Source organism: Artemia sp. Qi Xiang Cuo, chromosome 10, assembly GCF_049724085.1.
Source record: "Artemia sp. Qi Xiang Cuo chromosome 10, ASM4972408v1, whole genome shotgun sequence".
NCBI classification, from domain to species: domain Eukaryota; kingdom Metazoa; phylum Arthropoda; class Branchiopoda; order Anostraca; family Artemiidae; genus Artemia; species Artemia sp. Qi Xiang Cuo.
Genome location: NC_142803.1, coordinates 12,161,160 through 12,187,784, shown reverse-complemented (window position 1 = coordinate 12,187,784; position 26,625 = coordinate 12,161,160). Strand labels below are relative to the sequence as shown.

Genomic DNA, 26,625 nt, shown 5'->3' with positions numbered 1-26,625 from the left:
GGAGGGCTTTTGGGGCAGTTGGGGGCCGGTGGAGGGCCTTTGGGACCCCGTTGGTCCTTTGGGAGCTCGATGGGCGTTTGGGGACCGGTGGAGGGCCTTTGGGGGCACAGGGAGGGCCTTTGGAGCCCAGGGAGGGCCTTGGGGGGTCCGGGGGGCCAGTTGGGAGCCTGGGGGCCTGGGGATGGCCTTTGGGGGTCTGGGTGGGTCTTTGGGGGCGCCGGTGGCCCTTTGGGAGTTTGGGGGGCTTTGAGGACCGGGGGCTTCCTTCGGGGTTGGGGTAGGAGGATTGGAACCCTTTGGGGTTGGGGTAGAGGACCTCACAACACTGTTCAATTGAAACTTGTGTATTATAACGACCACACTCAAAACCTCCTCCAAAATCTCTTCAAAAATCTTCTTTTAAAATGTCTCTATCTGTTTCACCGAAATAGTTCCATAACCTGTCTAAAACGGTTTCGCCCAAATAATCCCTAAACACACATTCAGCGTGTTCCTTTGTTATTGGCATCTCTGCGTCAATGCATTTCAAATTATTTGGAAACCTTTTCGCTCGCTAAAACAATTCATCGCTAAGATTTTTCTTGCCTAATTGTTTCCATGGCCTTTGGTTATTAATATCCTTTGGAGTTCGACCAGTAGAACTGTTCCAGAGGCAAAGACATTAATGATTTTGGATCTATTCCTGGAGAAATGTTTCTAGGCGAAAATTTTTAAAGTCTGACAGATGATGTCATTGATTGATTGATCTGTCAAGAAAGGGAAAATTAATTTGTTGTTTCTAAGTGGAATTATTGATTCACGATAGGTGAATTGAGGTCGACAGCACAGGTGTTCTGACTCGTGACAGCACCACGTGGTTTATGGTTTTCTCAGTGAGAAAGTTCCTGTTTTTCAAATTCTCACTGACAAAACCATTAAACATCCATGAAAATAGACATAAATGTGAGAAAATTCATGTTTTTCAAATTCTCACTGACAAAAACCATAAAACATCCATAATTGATGTTGACATCCGAGAAAAACATCAAATAAATCGAACAACACACATATCCATCCATGAAAACAACCAGAAAAACATCAAAATTCCTGGTTTTTCAAGTGAGAAAATTCCTGTTTTTTAATTCTCACTGAGAAAACCATAAACCACGTGGTGGGTACGGGACCTCCTGACCCCTCTCTACTTACGATGAATCTGATAGTGCACTTTTCGATAAAACTCCTTGGCTTTTGGGGGATGTTTCCCCCTTTTTTTGAAAATCAGGCAAATTTTCTCCAGTTCGTGACTTTTGATGGGTAATATTATACTTAATGAATTTTATTTATCAGGAATCACCATAAAAACCACTCCTTTTGATGTATCTATTGTTATCAAAATTGTGCTTTTTGGAGTTTCGGTTACTATTGGGCCGACTCGTTCCTTACTCAAAGTTTGTTACCACGAACTGTTCGATCAAATAAAAAAAAGTTTTTTTTAAACTAAAAGTAAAAAGCAACATTAAAACTTACGAACAGAAGTAATTCTATACATGAGGGGGATTCCTCAATCCGTGCTCTTTACGTTAAAGTCTTTAAATTATTAAAAAATACTTCTCATTCAACTTCAACAGTCCTTGCGTCTCAGGAGTTGTTCTTAAGTTATTGGGACAAAAAGTCAAACTTTAGCGAAAAAAGTGAGGGAGAAGGAAGGGGTAGCCCCCCTCATATAAGAAATAATTTGTATTCGTTTTGAGTAATTACTAAGACCCAGGGGCCTTTTTATCACTCAAAACCAAAAAAAAAAAATGTTGATGTAATTCTGATTGTGAGTTGTTTTTGTCTGTTTTTTCTCTTGTTTTTAGCTTTTCATTTCCTTTATTTCTCAGTTCCCCATCTAAGGTCATCTATTGGCTAATGTATAACCCCTTGATTATTATCTGAACAAATATGATATTTGAGTAGGTATTTACCAGTTAAAGGGACAGCAACTTATAAAGTGATTTGCAATCCAATAGTGATTATAGTTGCAAAGATTCTGAAGGGGTTTCTTGTCCATGCTGAACCGTTATTAGAGGCAATGCTCTAGTGTGCATATAGTAAAGAGCCACGAAATTTCAATGTATTATTATCTATTCATTTTTACTCAAAGGGGGGTAATGTAAGCTAATAGTTATTTCACATTGTCATTCCCTAATGTGAGCTACATAAGAATTTGAAATCGCCTGTGGCTGGTCCCTTAAAAACAGTCCACCAATCAGGATCAAGATTACATTCTTGCGGACTTCGCGTAAACCAGTGTGCTAGGCCCACTAATTGGCATTTAAATTAATTATTTGACAGACTTAAATTTGCCTACTAATTGTTATGATGATTTCTGATAAGTTTTTCAGCTAACTGTCACGAGTTTTCAGAATCAGTTTTTGAGTATATACATTATGTTAACCGGGGGCTTCGTTTCGGGAGGACAAGGGGGATAACTGACCCCCACAAAATTTGTAGAAAACTATTATATAGCCCATGCCCCTTTACTATCCAGATATGGACCCCCTGTTGCCCCCCAGTCAAAATACTGTTTTTAGCCATCTTTAAAAACGCAGAATTTTGTATTTCTTGCCAGAAGAAAGATCACGGACGCGTGCTTGTTTGTTGTTGTTGGTGTTTTTTTTTTCTTCTTTATTCTTCCCAGGGTAGTTATATATAAACAATATTCCAAGAAGATTTGGATAGGGTTCATTTAAAAGGAAATTAAAAAGTTGACTAAAAAACATTGAAGGGCAACTAGTCCCCCTCACACGCCCTTTTTTCTCCGAAATCGTCAGATCAAAATTTTAAAATGGCTATTTTGTTCAGCATAGTTAAAAGGTCTAGTAACTATGTCTTTGGGGATGACACGAGCTCCTAGAGGAAGTGCTCCAAGGTATGAAATTTGCCCATACTTTACACATAGTATTTTTTATTTGGAAGAATATCGACATTTTCAGAGGGAAGGGATTTCCTAGGGACAGATTTTCAACGGAGAAAATTTCCCATTGGGATGGAAGTTTCCAGGGGTGAACTTTCCAGGGGAAAATTTACAAGGGGGAATTAGACAGAATTCTTCACGCGAGGAATTGTCCGGGGAAAATTTTAAGCGGAATTAAAATTCTCTGTTTTGTTTTACGTGGAGGGGACTTCCCACGAAAAAAAATTATACATGGGGAAATTATGACCAGGAGAAGTTCTCCAAGAGAAAATTTCCCGCGGGAGGAACGTTCCATTTTTTTGGGGAGGGGGGTCTAAGAAATATTTTCCACACAGGGAGGAATTCCGCCAGGATGCAAAAAACGATCAGAAACTAAATAAAACACAAGTCTTTCTTCAAAGGAAAGTATACTAAGGAGCATTTTCCAGGCAGAATCTTAAGCAAGAAATTTTCTTGGGGAATTCGCAGCGATGATAGAATTGTCTGATGGTAATTTATTGGGGGGGGGATTTTACGTGGGAGGGAGTATATTTAGAGAATTTCTGCAGGGGGATTTTCTACGGAGGGGGGAGGGCGGATTTCCCTTGGATTTTCTGAAAAACGACCAGAAATTAAATAAAACAAAATAAGTTTTTTCTACTGAAAGTAAGGAGCATTTTCAAACTTAAAGCCAAAAGAACTTATTCCGTACATGACGGAGACTGTTCCCTCCTCAAGACCCCACTGTTTACGCTAAAGTTGACCTTTGTCCCGATTCTTTAAGAACGATTCCTGAAATACAAGGGCCGTGTAATTAGAATCACAATCTTTTGCAAAAGTGCTTAAAAAACTTTAGTGTGAAGGTTTTAAGGAAGGGACAACCCCCCTCACATACAGAATAATTTCAGTTCGTTTTAAGTTTCAATGTAACTCCTTAGTTTTACATGAAAAACTTGATTTTTTAAAATTTAATCTCTTTTTAGAGCCTTTTGCAGTGAGATTTTACTGATACCGAAGTTTAGAACTAGAATTTTGAGCTAATCATAAATAATTCAGAGAATTTTACAGCCATTAGAAAATTCTATGAAAAAATGTCTGAGTCAAGTTAGCAATAGCTAAATCTTGATATTAGTAAGTTCTCATTGTGAATGAGCATTTACGTAAAGAAAAATGCTCGTAGGCAAGGATAGAAAATACGTTGTTGAATATCATGGTTAAAAAAGCTTGGAAGGACCGAAGACTGAATTAGAAGACTGAAGATTGAATTGAAGACTGAATTAGACCGAAGTCAAAATATAGCACAAAAAGGGGAGCACCAAAAACAGGCACATCCCAAGTGTCTAAGCAAGTTCGAAAAACTGGCGATTTACATGATAGTTACAACTTACAAGCCACTTTAAAGAAAATCCTTAAATTCTTGAGATATCAAAGAAGGATGCTTGGTACAAATCCGTTCAAAACTGAAGACATTCTGGTTGCCTTAAATAGAAAAAATACATGAAATATAAAATAAAAACAAAATTATACACAAAACTTTGTTCGTTGTGAAAGTGTTTATCAAATGTAAATAATAGTAATAGACAATAGCAATAGGCTCAATAGTAATTGAGCGACTCGCTGCAATAGTAACCGAAACTCTAAAAACTGGATTTTGATATCAGTCGATACATTAAGATAATCAGCTTAATATGATAATTCCAAATACATAATATTTTATCAAATTGAATGTTACCCACCAAAAGTTACGAGCCTGAGAAAATTTGCCAAATTTTCAAAAAAGGGGGGAAACGCCACTTAAAAGTCAAGGAATCTTAATGAAAATCATACTATCAGATTCTGTGTATCAAAAAACCATACTGTATAAATTTCAAGCTCCTGTGTACAAAAATGTGGAAATTTGCATTTTTGCCAGAAGAAGGATCACGAATGCGTGTTTTTTTTCCCAAAGGGTAATTGTATCGAAATAGTGCTCCTAGAAGATCGGGAAAGGGTGCGTTATAATGGAAATTAAAATTTCTAAAATGTCCCTATCTTTTAATTTTTGTATGATGGACAACAAAATGAACTCATTCACTCATATCTTACGCAAAAAAGGACAATACTATTTTCGGAAGTGATTTCCTTAGTAAATTATTGAAACTTTAAACTATTGTGAATTAAACTTTAATCTTTTTTAACGAATTATGTGCAAAAAAAAATAGATTTTTAGCTGAAAGTAAGGAGTAACATCAAAACTCAAAACGAACAGAATTTATTCCGTATATGAAGGAGCTGTTCCTCTCCTCAATACCTTACTCTTTACGCTGAAGCTTTTAGTATTCTTAGAAAATTTCCCTATTCTAAATAAACAGCCCTTTTGTTTCAGAAGCCATTTTTAAAAAATTGGGACAAACATTCAAACTTTACCGTAAAGAATAAGGTATTGAAGAGGGGACAACTTCTTCAATACGGAGCAATTTCTGTTCGTTTTGAGTTTTGATGTTGCTTCTTACTTTCAGTTAAAAAGTCTTATTTTTTTATATAATTTCTTATCGTTTTTCAAATAATGTCGGTAAATCTGGTTCATCCCCTCATAAAAAATTCCCTCCCCTCGTGAGAAACTCCTCTGTTGAAATGTCTTCCAACTTAAAATACACCCTCCCCGCCCCGTAAAATTTTCTCCGGACAGTTTTATCCTCGCTGAAAATCCCCACCTGTAAAATTTCTTGCGGACAATTCAGCCTGAAGAATTCTCCTTGGCTTAGTTTCATTTAAAGAAAACTTTAATTTCTAATCGTTTTCCTGATCGTTCCGGAAATTCCGCCTTCCGTGGAAATTTTTCGTCCCTGACATCAAAACACGCCGAAAATAGCCCTCAGATAATCCCCTGGAACATCTCCACATGCGAAATTGACAAAGCAAGACAAATAAAAGGTAAAGGAGTTCTGTCATATCCCCGTGGTGAAAATTGCCCCTGGAAGGTTCACTCTCCGGTAATTTTCCTCCCCCCAGAAAGTTTTCTCCCCTCGGAAAATTTTCTCACCAGGAAAATTCTCCTTATGGAAACCCAGCCCAAGCTCAAAATCCCTCCCCCCCCCTAAAAAATGTCTGTATGATTTCTAACAACAAATAATATACATAAGCAAAGGGTAAGTTTCATAACTTACAGGCCTCTCCCCATGGTTGTGGGGGGGGGGGGTCATTTTAGTCTAAAGACATGTTTATTGCATCTTTCAACTATGCTGAACAAAATGACAGTCTCAAAATTTTGATGGGACAATTTTAAGGAAAAAAGGGGTGTGAGAGGAGGGCTAATTGCCCTCGAATCTTTTTAGTCACTTAGAAAGGGCACTAGAAATTTTAATTTCCATTATAACGCACCCTTGCCTTTGACGGGTAACACTAAACTGAATGTATCAAATATATGTGGCCCCAATCCTAAACTTTTCAGATTTCTCAGCGCTTTTAATTCAAAGGATCAAATATGTTTTTGCTGGGGTACTACCATTTCGAACAACCGTCACAAGCAACAAACGTCATAACATCCAACCATCAGAACCACCAACCGTCACAATATCCAAAAAAATGTATAAGTTTATAGAATAGTAATAAGTATATAATAGTTTAGAAACAAATTTCGGCTATATATTTGCACATCAGAGGGGTGGGGTTAAGCATAGCATATATTAAATACGTAACCTAACCTAGGTACATTTCCCCCCTAAACCCCAAAAAACTAAAGTTTTAAAATTTTGGATGTTGTGACGGTTGGTGGTTCTGACGGATTTTTTTTGTCGATGTTATGACGGATTTTGTAGATGTTATGACGTTGCATGTCCAGAATGTTGGATGTTTTGACGTCTTCCCGTTTTTGCTATCACACCTCACTCAAAAAAAGTCTGTATACATGGAGGGTTTTGTTTTTCATCTGTATATGTATGTTTTCACTATTATCTGCTCCAGACTAGGTCGATGCTCTGTGCTAGGCGCATAGCCACATGATTCAGTTTATGAGAAAAGAATTAGACCCATTTTTAAGAAGAAATTATTTTCAAAAATTTTTTGGACCCAACGTTCTCCCACAAATATTAATCATAATTAATTCATGAAGCAAAATAAGTATATTGCTGTTAACATCAGGGGAGTAGCTCCAGCATTTTACTGGGGGGGGGGAGGCAAGAGGGGGTCCATATCTGAATAGTCAAGGGGCATAAGCTATATAATAGTTTTTTTGCACAAATTCCTTGGCCCCCCCCCCCCGACCAAAAATCTGTATACTTTTTGAATAAACGTAGGCTATTCTTAATTGTAGTACGAGCTAATCAAAACGCAATACCTCGTTTTATTCAATATTTTCAAGCGTCTCTGATTATTCATGCCAGTCGGTCCCCCTCAAGGTAAACCCTTTTTTCACCTGTGAATATCTAAGCGTCTCGGCCTTCTTTTATTGCGTGCAACTGACCTCTGTTATTGCCGCTTTCACCTTGTAAGGAATGCATAACTTAATTACCTATGGTTTAGGTACCTACACTTGTTTTTGTCTCTTTTTATCCCCCCAGGATAGAGGGGCCGCTAGATTATAATCCATCAGTATTCGAATGTACCGATAGTTGATCAATTGAGGGGTGGAGCGCGTTCAATCCCATCTTTATTTTGATTTATCACGTATCTTATTTCTGTCAGTACTGATCCAGCATCCCTAGGAATAAATCAGCAGAGAGAAAATCTGCAAGCAGGTAATGTTGTTTTAGCTTGTTATATGAGGCCACATACACATTAATAGGAAAGAAGAGCCACAAGCTTGTGGTCCTTTGTAATCATAATGATTTTAGGAATTTTACCATGATTTGCTGTGTATATCACCAGTGTAGATGTTTTCCAAAACCACCCTCCCTTCAAACAAGTGCCTGTACAGGACCTTGTCCAAGAGCTCAACCAGCCTGAAGTAACTGACAGTGTGACCCCCTCTTACAACACTATATAAATGGAAATTAAACTATTTTCAAAAGATAATGAACAGATACAGACATCTAATGCACAGTTTTTGTTTGGACACCAATATAAATGGCAAAATCTTAGTAAAAGAAATCTATTTGATATTCTTTTTGATTAGACAGATTTATAATAATTTATTTGATAGGAACAATTTGGGGGGGGGCGGGGAGTAATTTTTTTGAAATAATAGTGAACGAGAAATTTGTGACTATTCTTTTAAAAGATGAACAAGTAAAAAGTATCGACATCGGTGAGATCAGGTTTTAAGAATTTGCAACAACTTATATGTAGGATGGTCTTTTAAGTCAGTCTTACTTTCCATTGATACTGATGACCAGCAATTTTTTGGTTTTTTCTTTACTTTAAGACATGGCTTTCCACGAATCTTCCAGTGGCTTTCCTTTTGCATTTAGCTAATGACTCGAAAACGGCTATTTCCCACACTTTTCGAAAATCGTTGACAGGTATCCTAATCCGCATTCTTAGAGCACTTGGCCTTAGCTAGCATGCTTTGCTAGCCGGAACGGTATAGTCGCTGGTAAGGCTAAGTTTAAAGCATGTTCATGTTCACCTTTGGCATTTATAGCAGGGTTGCCACCAGGCAAAAAATTATATCCCTTGATAATATATAATCTACTTCGCATGAATGTTGTCTTCTCAAGACTAAAAGACCAATTTTAATTTTGTTTTTAATCAGTTGTTTTTGGCTATCTCTTTTTATAAATTGTCTCGTTATCCACGGTTCTAGAAACTTATGGTGCCAGTTCAGAATTATTCCTTTTCAGAAGGAAGCATTGTTAAATTCAGAAAAAAACTTAGAAAAAACTAAAATACACCCCCCCCTCCGCCCCGCCTCCCCCTAAAACGCCTCCCCTCCACCTAATCCTAATATAGGTAAAAATATGTATTATCCATGCATCTTCCTGTTTCTTGGTTCCGTCAACGTTGCTTCTTTGCTGTTAAATCTATTTAAAGAAAAGAGTGACGTGTCAAAAAACGTATGGAAAATACGTAATTTGGGCTATATATTTGCACAATAGGGGAGGGGAAGGGAGTAAAGGGAAGCGGGAAGCACTTTGAGGAGTGACATAGGAAGCATTTTATAATCTTTTAAAGTTGTTTTCAGAATTTTATAGTGTTTTCGTAAGGGGAGGAATCACTCTGCATTATCACCAAAGTCACAAATAAAAACAGAAAATCACTAGGAAAAACAAAATTACTTGGCCAAAATTACTAAAATAGTGACAAATCACTAAAAATGGCAACCCTGATGCAAATTATGGTTATTTAAGTTGCATACCTTTTTTTTTCAGGAATGAGGTGGTGTAGCGTATGGTGTGGAATCTCCCTCGCGCTTGTGGGAACAAGCCTCCAAACATCCGCTGACACTACATCTGAAGCCCTAGGTAAGAGCTATTCCTAATTTATTTGTTATTGTGAAAAAAGGGCTGAATATTCATTGTTTACACGGTAATTAAGACCAACAAAAGGGGAAGAGTCAAACCGTGGATATATATATATATATATATATATATATATATATATATATATATATATATATATATATATATATATATATATATATATATATATATATATATATATATATATATATATATATATATATATATATATATATATATATATATATATATATATATATATATATATATATATATATATATATATATATATATATATATATATATATATATATATATATATATATATATATATACGAAAATGAGAGTTTAAAATGAATAACCATGAATTCCAACCCACAATCCCCCAGTCTTTAAGTTAAAGTTTCCCTTTTGTATAACAATACTTTAATAACGGGAACTCCACTGAAAGGTGCAGATTTTTAAAGTCATCCAGAGGGAAGGGATCTGACAGATCATCAAAATTTCTTAGTTCAGGATAAAAAAAATGTCTAGAGAAGAGATTTCACCCCCTCTAGATTCATGGTTAGCTCTTTGTCTAAGTATTTCCTTCCAAATAAGATGTTTGGTGTTAAATCTTCAGTATACTGATCTAAATACCTCTCAGAAAAAGTTGAAAAATTTTGACCTAAAAGACGCGTTTTGAGGTTGCATACCCCTACTGTCCCATGGAAAAGTCTATTAACCCACCCCGCAGTTTCAATTGTGAAACTGTGAAATACTATAAAACTGTTAGCAATGCTACATATGTGTTATCGGCACTTTGCTGTGGAACGGCAATTATTTTTACTTATAAACATTATTCAAATTTATATTTAAATTCAAATGGTCACTCTCTTGATTTTCTAGGGCCAGGGGTTCGGTACGATCACTCGGGTGAACAGAAAAGCAAACAACTGAATAGGCATGGGCACGTGACCAATTTTCTTGGGATAATTTCACGTTTTTGCATATAGGATTCCCAGGAACATTTTTAATTTGACTGTTGAATTTTCATCAAAAGCTTTCTTTTTTTTGGGGGGGGTGCTTTATCTCTTCTTTAATAAAATCATGCAAATTTTTGGTTTCAAATAATTTTCCATATATGGATTAACCATGAAAATTAGATCATAATTAATTATGTTTTTGGCTTGATTACTTTTGGCAGGGATCACTCTTTACTTACAACATATTACCATTAACTCTTTGATAGTCTTAATGCACAGCAGGAGCTTTTTAATTTCATTATTTTCATTATAACTTGGAGATGTGATACTAGACTTCTTCAGAGGGCTTTTTTAAAGGATTTAAGAAAGCATGTCTGAACATTGAAAATGCCATGAAATGCCTGACATCAAACCTGCCAGGAACCAACAACATTATACCTATGGCATCTACCCAGGATAATAACTCATAAACCAGCAGACATAACTTGAAATATTCAAATGAATGCCTGATTTGGTGGCTGTTATAGTTTTCGTGTAAATCTTGTACCGAATATTCATTTGTGAGTAATGTTGGGACCGCCTTGAGGTTTTCATGGGGCGCTCACGAGGTATTCACACCTCTGATTTTAACAGCACACGGGTTCTCTAAATAAAATTAAACAAGCAAGCAGAATTTGACTAAAGTTTATATTTATGTAGCCGAATCAACTAACAAAATAGCTAATCAAATGCCTTAGCTATACGATATCTTTTGTAGAGCTCAATTAAATTTTATATCATCACATCTGTGTTCATCTATAATTCTCCAAACTGGCTAAAAAAAAAAAAAAAAAAAAAAAAAAAAAAAAAAAAAAAAAAAAAAAAAATGAAGGCCTATTTCCACTTGGCGCTTAACTAGCCTAACTGAAAGAGAATCAAAAAATGAAAACGCGCAGACACCATTTTTTTCCAATACTGAATTAGAAGATTATAGTCATATAGTCATTTCGTCTTAAAAAGAATACAAATTGTCTCTTTTGGTATGAGAGCTACCACCCCTTCAAACCTCCGCTATATAGACTAGGAAAAAAATTCATTGTCTAAGCTAAAAAAGAAATTAAATTTTTTTATAGGATTTAATTTGTTTTCTTATTCGTCTTTAACCTTCCATCTAGACCTAGGGACTGTGGTGGGTTGAGCTATCTTCCCAACATATTAACACGCTACGAGGAGTCCAATTTAACAATGACAAAATTTATGAAAGTAATGACACACGTGGTTACTTTACGAAGTTTATGGTTATTTGTCACTTACCTGCCTGCTGAACTAGCTTATCCATGTTTTATCTAAGCCCATAGGAAAACAAAATTCATAAAATGCTAAATTTGTTATGAGACGGGGGTGCCAACTGCGGAAGAAGGGAATATTGCTCCCCTACATTTTTTGCAATTTGCCCTAGATTTTGAAAAATACCTTTTTAGGCATTTTCATTGAAAAAAATGAAGAAAAAATAAATAAAATCCCCCCCTCTTCTACATACAAAAAACAGCGAAGACCTCTAGTGCGCAGGGCATTTATGCCTTCCGGACGACAGGCATAAAAGAAAAGAAACCGTAGTTTATACTCTTTTGTGAGAATTGGAGAAAAAATAATTTCCCCAAGCATAGGTCTCCCCGCTCCCACCCTTTTTGTATTTCTCATCATCTGCATGTTTAATTAGCCTACTTGTTTATGTACTTAATTTTTTACTTTAACAGTATTTAATTTTATAACTTCCTATTTATTTACATTTTAATGTTTTCATATTTGTTTACTGACCTATTTGATCAATTGGCTACAAATCAAGCATATCAGTATCAGACTGCAATTGTTCTAAATAAGCTGTCTATGCCACGCTATCGATGTTTCAATTTTTAGTAGAAATTTTTTTAACTTCTTTGTGTTATATTTGATACCAGTCACACTGTAGTCACGCTCGTGAGATAAAATCAAAATTACACATTTTTCAAGCACAAACTTTGTGCTTGACCAACTAGGGTATAGATTGAAAGATTTTCTATCTATGCCTATATATATTTATGTTTGAATTTATTTCTATATCTATCAGTATCTAACTACCGTATATTCATCTATCTATGATGAATATGGGAAAGCATGTAAAGATATACTGTTATTAGGTAATAGATGAGAACAAATTAGTGCTGATAAACTATTTTTAAACTATTTCAACTGTAATTTTATAACTATTTAAACTATATAACTATCATTATTATATATCTTAACCATCAAGAATTTACGATTTTATACAAAATACTATTACATTAAATGAAATTAATTATTATAAAAGCTATACAAATTACAATTAAGTAACAATCATTAACAATTATATGTATTCTATAACTATTTAGACTATACTTTTTAAACTTAGTTTTTGCCATTTCGGTACTCCACTTCTGTCACCAAACTGTGGCATTGCAATCAAGGGAAATACACGTAATTTATGAATCCTTGTTTTGTTTATTAACAAATGTGAGTCTATTGTGACTTGGCCATGGCAAAAGAATGATGAAGAAATTGTGAGCTGAAAAAATCTTATTGGCAAATCTGGGTGTCTGAACTTCTTTTTTTCTTTTATTCACCGACAAAGTTAGGACAGTATTAAATAATAAAAAGCTTTTAGCCCTGGACATTGTCCCTCCCACAGTATCCTGTTCCAGATTTTGAATGTGTCCATATCTTTCTCGGCAAATTATTTTGTCTTTTAGCTGAGTCACGCAGTAAGAATCTCCCTACCTGCAGCTGTGAATTAGAATCAAAAACTTTTCTTCTTTTATTTGTTAAAATAGTTAGGACAGTGTAGAATTATGAAAGGTTTTGGTGCTTGCACAAGGGCTAGAAAGACGTTTTTTTTTTTTTTTTTTATTTTAAGCTAAAACTGCCGTAATTAGTCAATATGGGCGATTTTTTTTGCCAGATTTCGTACCAAGACTTCTTTCTAGGTTCTCATTTTGCGTATTTCTTAGGCTGACTTTCAAGTTTGATGGATTTGTCTTAATATCTTGGCATATTTTCAGTATAACATTTTTTGAGTTACTTACTAGCTCGCTCAATATACTACTTGATAGCATCGCAAAGCAAATTATCTCCACTGAGTGTGCATATTCTAGAAATTTAAAAAAATTGCTAAAACGCAGTATTTTTTTTTCTGGGAAAAAGCTAGCATATCATTCGCACTTAAAACGCTGCAAGAAGACGCTACGTCTCTCTAGCCCTTTAGTCTCTCCCACCCTTTACCAAGTTTCTGGATGAACCCATATCTTTGATTACAAATTGTCTTATATTTTAGCTGAGTCACGTAGCAGCGACCTCCCTTACTACGACTATGAATTGGATGCCGAGGAATCGGCTGGATATGAATCTGTCGTGACAGCATCAACAGTAGACGATTATAAGGAAAGATGTCCCTGTAAGAGACGGACAGACTGTTTAAATCCGTAAGTTTTTTTCTTAATAAGCCCTTCCATTCAAATAAATAAATTTAAAAGAAAATTATAAAATAATTATAATAAATTTAAAACCCTGCTCTTGCATCAGAGAGCACTTACTCTTGAAGCGTCGGTTTAAATAAGTCAGACAAGTCAAATTGAAAAACAATTCTTCAAATAGCTTAGTCAGTCCCAATTAAAATATCGACGTAATGACATACAATGTTTTATTTTGATATAACCAAAATCCAATTAAAATTAAGTTTGCTAGTAAGAACAGTGTCCAGCCTTTCTTTTTGGAACAAATCCTAGGGGGGTGCTAATTATTTTGAAAGAATCATTGGAAAAGAAAAAGATAAAGAAACAATATAAAAAGATAAAGAAACAATATAAAAAGATAAAGAAACAAAATAATAAAGAAACAAGAAAAAGATAAAGAAACGATGACAGAAAACTAAAGAAATGGCATGAGCTTTCAAAGCAATATACAATTGACATTCGATTAACTTAAATAGCCAAATTCAATTTTAATTACTGAAAAATTGTATAGCCGCCTAGAAAGCCAACGATGCTCATGTACCACTCGTTTTTCATATAATAACTTAGATGCTTGTTGTTGGATGTCTCCTAGCCACAAATCCTTTTATGGTTCATTTTTGTTCATTATTACCTCTGTCAGTTTTCCCATACCTTTTGCTTTAGCTGTTCCGTAAGGAAATATTTAAGAGAAATAAAAAAAATCTTGGGAGGATGTAAAGAGTGAGACTTTAAATAGATTAGGGTGGAGGATGAGCGTTCGTATCTGTGTTGGACTCAGGACGCTTGGTTTTTCTTAAAGTGTAAAGTACAGGGAAATGAAATCTATTAGTTATAATTGATTAAGCGGAAATTCATTACAGCAGTATATATCTTAAAAATTCAGCTAAAATTGAGAATCCAATTTAATGAGAAAAACCTCCATATATAGTTCCCCAGTTTCTTGGCAAAAGTGGGAACTAAATCAAACAAAAAAGAAAGAAAGCGTGAAATTTGGTTGAAAAATTAGGAGGAAAAAGCCTAAAAAGATATGGCACCAAACACCTTAAGAAGGCACAGCCTTCTTAATTCATCTTGCTGCGAAATTCATCTAACTAGTTTTGCTTGAATATTCTTACGATTTAACGCGGCAAGACTGACGAAAATGTAAAACTCCCTTAATATTTTCATAATTTTGAAACATCTGAAAAAATCTCAGAAAGTCCTATGTTTCAGGCATGATTAAACCTAAGGTAGGTCCTGGGGAAAACATTGTTTTCATTTTGATGTTCATGGCACTTTAAATCTTCTCTCTCTTCGAGTCAGCATCCCTAGAGCACTACCACTAGCACCAAAACGGATGGGCCCAACACTGCTAAGCACATTCCGCCTCCACCCCAATTTATTCAAAGCCTTCCTTTTTACACCCTTCCAAGAATCTCCAGTCGTAAGTTGTAATCCCAAGAATTTCTGGAAGTTCCAAATATACCTATAGTAATCTTTCCTTATATTTCTTTCCTCTCCCAAACTTTGAAGCAAATTGATTTTCCTTAAAGTCTTGTTTAACCTTTAAAACTGGCATTGTTCACTTTTTGCATAGAATAATTTATATTTTTACCCTATTATAATCATCCCCAGAAAGGTGTAGACAAATGTTGTTCCCTATATGACCGATATTTCGAAAAAGTTACTCTTTCGCCCTAAATTATATTTTTTCACTGTTGATTGACATTAATTAATTATTGTGTTAAGTTTCATTTCCTTAGTTTTGGTGTTTTATACTTGTATATAAAACGTTTCTAAAATGTTGACATATTTTCAAATTAAATTAAAAAAAAACAAGTTTTTTTAACTGACGTTAAAACTTAAAACGAACAGAAATTATTCCGTATATGAAAAGGGCTGTCCCCTCCTCAACACCTCGCTCTTTACGCTAAAGTTTTTTATTGTTTAAAAAAAATTGAGTCGTGACAAAGTCAAAATTTAGCGTAAAGAGGGCGGCGTTGAGGAGGGAACAGTCCCTTTCATATACGGAATAATTTCTGTTCGTTTTAATTTTTAACGTCGTTACTTACTTTCAGTTAAAAAAAAAATTTTTTTTTATTTAATTTTTGAACGTTTTTGAATTTATGCAGGTTTTGATTTTGGCTCACCGTACATGAATAATTAAAAGAAAATTTGCATATTAATTTTACTTTTATTTGGTTAAATGGCTTTCTCGAAACTTGTTTAATTTTATTTACGAACGTATTTATTAGTAATAAATATACGTAACTTACGAATAAACATACGTAACGAACTTCTATGTTTATAGATTTTTAATACGTATATTAGGGGGTTCGCCCCCTAGTCAATACCTTGCTCTTTAAGCTAAAGTTCGAATTTTGTTCCAATTCTTTAAAAATAACCTCTTAATCACAAAGGCCGTTAATTAGAATAAATAGCTCTTATGAAAGTACTAAGAAATCTTTGGCTTAAAGAGCGAGGTATTGACTAGGGGGTGAAATCAATCATATACGTAATATTTTCTATTCGTTTTAAGTTTTGATTTTGCTCCTTACTTTCACTTGAAAAACTTGTTTTTTCATTATTTAATTTCTGATCTTTTTCTTTAATAATGCTGGGAAATCCGGCGCCTCCATCATAGCAATGTCCCTTCCCCCATGAAAACTTCTTTCAAGGTAAGATCCTCCCATATAACCCCCGACCCCCCACCCACCTACCAGAAAAAATCCCCCCTCAAACCATCTGTATACTTCCCAATAACCAATACTATATGTTAACATTGGGTAAAGTTCATAACTTTCAGCCCTCTCCCCGGGGACTTTGGGGGATTAAGTCATGCTAAAAGACATAGTTATCATATTTTTGACCATGCTGAACAAAATGGCTATCTCAAAATTTTGATCGGGTGACTTTGGGAAAAAATGAGCTTGGGAGGGGGCCTAGTTGCCCTCCATTTTTTTGGTCACTTAAAAAGGGCACTAGAACTTTTAATTTCCGTTCAAATGAGTCCTCCCACGATATTCTAGGACTACTAGGTCGATACGACCACCCCTGGGGAAAAAAAAAAAACAAATAAACACGCATCCGTGATTTTTCTTCTGGCAAAAAATAAAAAACTCCACATTTTTGTAGATAGGTGCTTGAAACCTCTGCAGTAGGGTTCTCTGATATGCTGAATATGGTGTGATTTTCATTAAGGTTCTATAAATTTTAGGAGGTCTTCTAAAATCAGCTAAATTTTTTCAGGTGTTGTACTTTTGGTGGGTATAGCTAAAGTTGACGAAACTTGTTTGTTTGAAATCAACATAAGAATCTGATTCTTTTGATGAATCGCTTGGCATAAAAATTCCGTTTTTTAGAGTTTCAGTTAATATTAAGTCGAGTCACTCCTTACCTACAGTCTGTTACCCCAAGCTGTTTGATAGCTTATTATTGTTTCAATACTCATGTGGTAAATACCACATGAGTAAAAGACAGTTTTACATTACAAATACTTGAGAAATAACGTGACGCGCTTAAAAAATAAATAACCATTACTTTGTTCAAAAAATCACTCCGTATATGAGGTAGGCAGAACAGATATTTATCTGTTCTAAATTCTGTTAGAACAGATACTGAAACACAAGGGCCTTGGAAATGGAATAAGAAGCTTTTTCAAAGCTCTAAAAAACTTTAGCGCAAAGAACGAGGGGTTGAGGAAGGGGTAGCCCCCCTCATGTACGGAATAATTTCTGTTTGTATTAAGTTTTAATGTTGCTCCTTACTTTCTGTTTGAAAAAAACTTGTTTTTTGTTTAATTTAGGAAAAATTAACAATCCAATTTTTAATAAAAAAAAACTCCACATCTAGTTACACAGTTTTTGGCAATAGTAACTGCCAAATAAAAAAAAAACGTGGGTGAAAAATAAGGAAAAAAAAGCTAAAACAATGTGGCACCAACCAGCTTAAGAATGTGTAGCCTTCTTTTGAAGGGTTGTCAAAATTTATATAACAAGTTTTGCTTATTTATTCTTTCGATTTAACGTGGCAATACGGACGAAAATGTCAGCAAATTTGACAACAAATGTCAACAAATGTCAACAAATTTGACATAGCGACAAAAAGGTAAATACCACATGAGTAAAAAACAGTTTGTATTGCATACTTTAAGGGAAAATGTGATGGCTTAAAAAAACATTGCAAAAATAAACTGTTACAGCTGTTACGTTACAAAAAAGAACTAATGGAATTGAAGAATACTTTTTAACACTTAAGTCTGGGATGACTTAAGTCATCCCAGACTTTTCTTTCTCTCATTATATTTCTTTCTCTCTTATATTATCCCAATTTTTCTTTCTCTCATTATATTTCTTTCTCTCTTATATTATCCCAATTTTTCTTTCTCTCATTATATTTTTAGTATATTTTATTTTTCAGTCGTTCAGTAATGCCATACACACTTTATTCGGCTCTTTTAGAGCTAGTGATAACATTTTTGAATAGAATATTATCTTATTCTTTGTTATAATATTATTTAGATTATTATATAAGCTGTTTTACTGTGCATGGAATGTGTTTGAGGTTAAAAAGAAAATAAATGCCCTAAGTCAAGTTTTTATTTCGTGAATACGCTTGCAGAGTAATTTGAATCTAGGAACAGTAGTGACATTTGAATTATGACTGAACCATTTTTTTAATGCTGCAATTATTTCATCACTATTTAAAGACGACTCCTCCTGTCCTGACCACCTGATGCTTTCATTTTTACTTAAATATTCCCCATTTTCTGAGGTGTAGGGAAAAATTTTTACGTTTAGTGCATTTAGAGATAAAAGTGTTTTTTTCAGTTTTTCTTTAATTTATTATCAGTATATATTGATATATTTTCTGACTTCCTTCCAATTTCAGATTAATTTTGAATATTCATTAACCTGAAAACCACCTTTTTTCAGTTCAAATAATATTTCCTATGGTATTTCAAAAATGAAAAGTTTTTGATAGGATTGAATTCGATTGGCTTTGATCTTTTTTTTAATATTAGAAGAGACAGCTCAGCAGGTATATATCATGTATTGTTGTAAAATCATAATTAAAGCACAGCATGCTTTAATTATCTTCAAACACATAAGGCCTGAGATTCCCCCGAATGAGATTTGAGCTCTGAGAGGGAAGAAACGAAAAAACTGTTGTGCTGGCACATAGCCTTTTTATTGGTGAATAATTCTAATGTGTGTAGCTGACCAGTTAATGATTTCATGGTCACTTGTGTAATTTTATAGTTCCGGCAATCAAAAACCCTGGTATAAATTAATTACCATTGAATTTCTTACACTGAGTTTTACTATAACCATTTTCAGCTATATTTTACAACTATATAAACGAGATAAAGCTAATATGCCTTTTCAAATTTCAATAACCAGGTAGTTTAATTTTCCACAAGTAGGCCAAATAGAACGAGTAGAGAACAGGCTATCTCTTCATTAAGAGTGGGATTGGGATTGCTTCTTTAGTTGTGTTTGTGTTGAGAAGGAAAACTTTATGAGTTAAAAAAGACTTAGTTAACTTTTATACATTTAAATGACATGTAATTGCCAGGCCCAGAAAGGAGAAAAATTTAAGATCTAAACTTCTTCCCCAGCCCCGAAAACGCTAGACATATAAGAAATTACTTTACGATATGATTTTGTAAATGTAGCTTAATTACACCAAAAAAGTGTTAGTCTATTTTGACTCCCCTTCCCCTTTCCAAATAACTTGATCTCCCTTTATGTAAGCGGAATTTAGTTGCTTACAATTTTAATTATAAGGGGGATCAAAACCCCTAACTCCCCCTCCCCTCTGGATACGGCCTTAACAGGGATACACGAAAAATCTCGTTAATATTCCTATTAATAATCTTGTTGTCGATTGGTATTTTTCATACTTATTGTCATAGAAAATGAGCTTTGTTTTATATTGTAATTTTGTTCTAGTTGTAATAGTGATCAATATTTCAGGTATGGATCTTCAGTGTATGACATACAAAATTATGGCGTTATACCCCCTTGCTCTCAGTATGGTATGGTACCTTGTTGCAAGCGTTCAATTCTTACTTTTGATCAAGATGATTCAACCAGACCTGACCCTGCTACTTTATTTGGACCAGTTTTGCCAGCTGATCAATATTTAGATAATCCTGATGAAATAGCTGTTTACTACAAAGAATCTGACCTTGATGGGCCAGTGACCTTTGATGATAACCAGACTGTATTTATTGACCAAATTCCGTCTAAAGATCTGCCCATGGAGCATAGGGATACTTTAGAATCAGTGGGTGTTGTTAACAAAGCTGTGAAATCAGACTATAATGACACAAAGGGTATTTCAGCTTATGCAATTGCTTCATCATCGGATAAAAATCGATTTGAGGGTGTAAACAAAGGTACAGCTTATGAAGAAAAATTATTTCCACTAGCATCTTCTGCTAATTTAGAAGATTTGTCTGGAAAGAAATATTCTGCGGTTTCAGAAAAAGGAAGCAGCTCCTATAAAAGTTCTGAGGCATCTAATCAACCAACCGTATCGACAATCTTAGAGAAAGAAATTATAAGTACTACTACTGATAGTTCTGAAAATTTAACACAAAAGAATTACTATCCTGTAGTTAATGAATCAAAGACTGAAAAGGCATCTATCATACCCAGTCAAAGGCCGATTGTGCAGCAGTCATTTACCAGGTTTTATACGGAGCCGGCAAAACATTTTAAAGAAATCCCAGCTCCTATTCCTGAGAGAAATAGCAGACTTCAAGAGCAGAAACCTGGGATTATCCACTTTCCTAGCAATCAAGTTAGGTTCTATGAGCCAGAACAAGTTGAAACTGCTCAAATGAATGTCCAAAGTCAGACAACAATGTTCAAGCCACAATTTCAAAGTATGAATATGCATCCTATCAGGCAACATCAAAGTCTTATTTACCCACCTCAAGCTTCTTTAATGCCTGCAGACATGGCTGCCAAACCGTATGCACCAAGTACGAGTCATCTGTCTCAAAAACTTCCATATGCTCTCAATGTACAAAGTAAGATATTACAGGCTGAAGACATCAAGGAAAAGATAATAAATGTTGCTGGAGTTCACTCAAATTTTGCAAAGGTGGCTGAGATTCAAGATAAAGTCATAGAAGATATACAGCAAAAGAAGCTTGGATATGGTTTTAGTCAGCAACATATAATTAATGGCCAGGAGTCTTTAAATTTGCAGCCTCCTAGTATCGTTCCCAACACTTATAAAGTCGATCAATCTCCACAGCATCAACCTGGAACGTCCGGTTTTACTAGTCATCAGGTAGTTGATTCTAAACCATCTCCAGAAGCTCCCTTGGTTGCAGATTCTTCAAGAATTTTCACGCCCAATGTCCATGAAGATACATATGTAGTCATTCAACCTTCACAGGAGCAACATCTAATGTCAAACTTTGGTAGTTACCAGGTAGACGATTCTAAATTTCCTCAAAAGGCTCCGTCAGCATCAGTTACATCAAGTTTTATAGCTCCTAATGTCCAATCTGAAGAATATAAATTTAGTCAATCTCCATGGCAGCAACATCCAATGGCCGGCTTCGGTACTCAGAAAGTTAAAGATTTTACTGAATTTTCAAAAAAGACTCCATCAGTTGCAGTGCCATCTTCAGATACTTCAGTTCCCCTTGGACTTATTTTCCGACCAGCTGCTCATAGATATTTGACTGGTTATACGCCGTCTGAAATCAATCACTTTTCCCCAAGCTCAGTATATACCCCAAGCTCAGTGTATACTTCTCAACACGAGGCCAAAGTTCCTGCACAAAAATTGGTAATACCTTCTAATTTATACCAAACAAATTGGAGCAATGGCATGACTCATAACACCCCTATGACTAAGTTTGAAACCGATAGTGGGAATACGCCCAATAGCCACTTTTCCTCCTTTGATTCAACTAAGCATGAGGAATCACCGCATTCTAATGCAAGTCCTGTTCTAAGGCCTGGAATACATAGCATTTCTACTTCGTCTAAAGTCAATCACTTTTCTCCAAGCTCAGTATATACCCCAAACTCAGTGTATACTTCTCAACATGAGGCCAAAGTTCCTGAACAAAAATTGGAAATACCTTCTAATTTATACCAAACAAACTGGAGCAATGGCATGCCTCATAACACCCCTATGACTAAATTTGAAACTGATGGTGGGAATACGCCCAAAAACCATATTTTCTCCTTTGATTCAACTAAATATGAGGAATCACCGCATTCTAATACAAGTCCTGTTCTAAGACCTGGAATGCATAGTGTTTCACCATCTACCACTTTAAATCAATTTGCAGCATCAGCTCCTGAGACTTCTAGTGGGTATATCTTTACGCCTATGATAAGTAATGAATTTCAGAGTTCAGGGATGAAAACCCTCTCTACGCCTATGATAAGTAATGAATTTCAGAGTTCAGGGATGAAAACCCAAGACTACCAATTAAATAGGCCAATACATTACTCTGCTTCTGAAAAAGTTATCCCAGAAAAAGCATCAGACCTGACACATTCATCATTTCACCACTCCTCATCAGATCAGTTTCCAGTGGGTCATGCTCAAAATTCTGTAAAATATATTTCTTATTCTAGACCTAATATTGCAGTTCACCAACAAAACTCTGAAAAGTCGGCTGAAGCCCTTACAAAGCATGACTTACCATCTGGGGTACAACAGGCAGCTCATTATAACTCAGCGTTTGAAGTAACTCCAAATGAACAGGCATTACCGGTTCAGTCTGTAGATCAATTGCCATCATATGCTGCGTCATCTCAGGACAAAATCAATCTTCAAGACATAAAATCATTTCAACAAAATGATGTGCCAGTCTACCGAAAACCAGCTGAGTCTCTTTCTAATTTCGAATTAAGTCAGAAGGTTCAAGAAATAAGGCCGTTACAGGTATCCTCTCAAATGGCTAAGGATTATGCTCCTATATACCAAGGAAGTGTAAATTTACAAGATAACCGACCTGAGGCTCCTTTCAAGTCTGAAACTGACGTCGTGCACCAAAGTGCAGGGACAAATAGCAAAAATGCAGAGACCAGCTATCCTTCAATTATTGCTCATTCTGCTGTTGGGTTGCAGCAGCCAACTTTTAACAGCTCCTCTAAGCACAGTGTCACAATGTATTATACTGGGACAAAAGACTTCGATGTCAATTTGAAAAGGCTCGAAGAACTGGTTAATGAAACAAAACCTTATGAAAGCCTAAATAAGGAAGTTGAAAGTGAAAAAGCTCCTCAGTCACCTCTATGGCCCGAACCAGAAATGAATGAAATAATACCAGTTTACCATAAAAAGTATGAACAACCTACTACTAAAGTAGCTTACGTTGAGACCACTGCAACGACCCAGTCAATAGACATTGAAAAGGAAACTACACCCCAAACTTCCACTCTGCTAACTACAACCAAATCTCCCTTTGCTCTTCCACAAAGCACAACTCCCACTTACGTGCAACCAGAAACAGAAGCGACGATCAAAATTAGTGAAGTTATTTCAAGCAATATCAATTCTGCTCCATTGGTGACGGAAACGAAAGCTCCATATTTAAGTAGAAAGGAAAAAGTTAGAGCCAAACTTTACGGAAAGCAGCATGGAAAAGTAAATACTCAAAGACCGAGTGATCTGCAAAATAGTGCACTTTTTCAAAATCAAAACATGCCTGTGCTAAATAGTCAGGGGGTTGCAAAGGGAACAGGATCTGTAAATAATCAGCAGTACCATGAGCAAATAAGGGCACCTGTCTCAGTATATATGCCATCGAACCTTCCCGTTCGACCAAAAGTGCAGCCAATGAGCAGCAATATGTCACCAACTGCAAACGCACAACAACAGATTCCTAATAAGAATACTTTTAACTTTGCACGTCCTAGTCCTCCTCAACAGATGAATATACCCCAAAGTACTCTACAAGGTCAGCATTCCTTCAATCCTTCACTTACCAACCGCCCTGTGAATGTACAACCTTTTCGCCCTTTAGCTGCTAATCCTGGTGGCTCTATGCCAGCACAGCTGAACCGTCCAAGACCTAGCTACCCTGCTCCAAATTCCCTCCCTCGTCCAATGATCCAACGTCCCACTTATCCTAATGCCCAGAAATCAAATTATGGAAGTGCAACAAAATATCCTACAAAACAGAAGCCCCAGGTAATGCCCCCTGGCTATGCAATGAGACCACAGTATCCCACTACTCAGCCGGTCGTGGCTCAGTCTCTGGGGAAGACCAAAGGCAAAGATAATCAAAAAGAAAAGCACAATGAGTCTTTTTCAATGGGCAAAGAATTAATCCATGCTGGTAAGGATTTGCTAGGGTCTGGTAAAGACAAATTACACCACAGTATTGAATCAACAAAAGATAAGATTCATAGTAGTTTAGAATCTGGAAAAGATAAATTTCATCAAACTGTTGAATCAGGAAAAGAAATGTTTGATGACACAAAGCATATTGGGAAAGAAGTTTTGAAGTTCTTAGTTCCAACAATTAAACCTTCATTCTTGTTTGGCAAAGATGAAAAGAAACCCCAAAAAGCTCCAGAGAATTTGGTCTTTTTGCAAACTTCACCGGCATATTATCAGCCAAATACCCCTGTTGTGCAACCGAACATCCCTGTAATGCAACCAAATACCCCTGTTATGCGACCCAATATTCCTGCAATGAGACCCAATAATCCTGCTATTAGACCTATTACCCCTAATATGCGACCTCAGCAAGGATACGCCCCCTATCAGGGCTATTAAAATCCCAAGACCTTTATGAATCAAGGGATCAATCTAAGTTATTGAATAGGAAGATGTTATTTTTATAATAATTTATTAAACGCTTTTACAATTTATTTTACTTTTGTATATATAAGTTATTTTTGTGATATTGTATAAGCGTATTTTCACGATATATTGTTATATTTGTATTTATTAAAAAAGATGTTATTCTGTAATAGTCTTATAGATAAAAACATTTACTTTATTTTGGACTGTAGCAGGTACGACTTAGGCCTCATAAACTGGAGGCATACATAAATTTTAATTGCACCAATTTTCAGTCATTAAGCACCTTAATAGGAGCTTCAAAATATAAAATAAAAGGAAACTAATGTCAGAAGAACTGGGAGGGGGGCCAGCTGTCCCCTTCTCAGACCTAGAACCGCCACTGGACTCTAGACAATGTCAAAACCACTTAAATATCAGTTAGCCCCCCTTTTGCTTCCTATCAGAACCGGAATATTTTTACACTATACAGCAAATAATAATAATGAAACATTTACTTCTAATTTCCTTTTTGGAAGTTTAATACGTGTCTTATGTGCCATATATTGATAATGAATATTAGTAAAGAACTTATATGCTTATTAAAGACTTAAATGCTTTGATATATTTTTTACGCTTAGTGTTTATACCACTTCCAAGCAGATAATTTTAATTTTTATCAAATTTTGTTGCAAAATGCAGAGGTGGATTGAAATCTAGCCTTGTTCAGAATTTATTTGGTAATCTCAACTTCTACTTATTTTGCATGTTTCCTGGTTCAATCCATAGCGTTATAATTACCAGTATAATTAGAATCTTAAGTTGGCATTTAGAAAAAAATTATATCAAAAGAGATTAACATTATACAGCAAAATCAAAAACCAGTTTACGGTTTTGGTAATACTTGGATGTTTATTAGAATACAACTTTTTTCTTTATTTTTTCCCCCTTTTCTTTAGTCTGTAATCATATTTGTTAACAGCAGCAAAGCTACTACATATGTAGCTTTTTAAATTTAACTTACATCTTTTTAAGTTTTCTAAATTTAAATTACACTTTTTTAATTTTTTTCTTTGTACCCGATGAGACCATGCATTTACCAATCCACCCTTCCCCCAAATACACCCGAAAGAAACGCAGGAATTACCTTCTGAAAAATACCCCCCTCCGGAAAAGACTCCCATTCCCTGCGAATACCCCTGGAAAACATTCCGCGGGGCTGGTTGGTCTCCAACCACTTTCAACTTATAAAAAAAAGGATCAGACCTCCCAATTTCTGATTGAATGCACTGGCGGATCCAGAGGGGTGGAAAAACTCTGCCCCCCCCCCTCCTAAGGTTTTTCTGGCGCCCTCTTTCCCTATTTTTCTTCTTTTTTCACTTTTTTTTTCGAATAAATTTGTCAATTTGGTAAATTATTGACACGATTGTCACACTGGCTCCCCCCCCCCCCAAGACTTTGCTCATTAGCGCCCTTGTCACAATGTGCCTCCCCCAAGATTTTGCTCTAGACCCGCCCCTGATCGAATGATTATCCTCCAAAGTTTCTACAACCATTGAGCGGAGGTGGGGACGAGGAAAGGGAGTCCCACTTCTATACGGAATAAATTCTGCTCATTTTGGGGTTAAATGTTGCTCTTTATTTTCATAATATGAGCATAGACCAGAAATATTCTCGGAAATCAAGAGGGATTAAATATCAATTTTACATTTTTGATGCGTTTTTAAAAGCTTTTTCGCAACATCCTCCCCCCTCCTGCCCTAAAAAGGCGAAAAAATAGCCCTCTAAAACAAAAGTCCTGAATACGGCCATGAGGATTACACTTAAGTTTCTACTTCAACCCTTCCTCCAGTGGTGTAATTTCGCCAAAATCCTAGGGGGGGGGCAAAGTTGGAGGCAATTTTCCTAAATCAAGTGAAAACTGATGCTTGAATTATACAGGCTTATCTTGGTTCTGACAAGATTTTTGAAGAAACTAAATTTCAGCTTAGGGGGGGGCAAATTCGGGTCTGGGGTGGAGTCAAACCAATGTCTGGGAGGGGCAATTGCACCCACTGCCCCATATCAAATTACGCCCCTGCCTCCCTCCCTAGCTAGCCGACATATTT

At 35.6% G+C, this 26,625-nt stretch overlaps 1 protein-coding gene across 1 annotated transcript; it reads left to right on the top strand.

The window, feature by feature from the left end:
- The first annotated feature begins 7,501 nt into the window (after positions 1–7,501).
- LOC148947476 (uncharacterized) lies at positions 7,502–24,708 on the top strand. Its single transcript, XM_089095273.1, has 4 exons — positions 7,502–7,632; positions 9,205–9,297; positions 13,585–13,732; positions 19,720–24,708. The coding sequence occupies exons 2-4, from the start codon at positions 9,207–9,209 to the stop codon at positions 24,509–24,511; spliced, it is 5,031 nt and encodes a 1,676-aa protein (XP_088951399.1). The 5' UTR covers positions 7,502–7,632; positions 9,205–9,206; the 3' UTR covers positions 24,512–24,708.
- Positions 24,709–26,625: the final 1,917 nt, after the last annotated feature.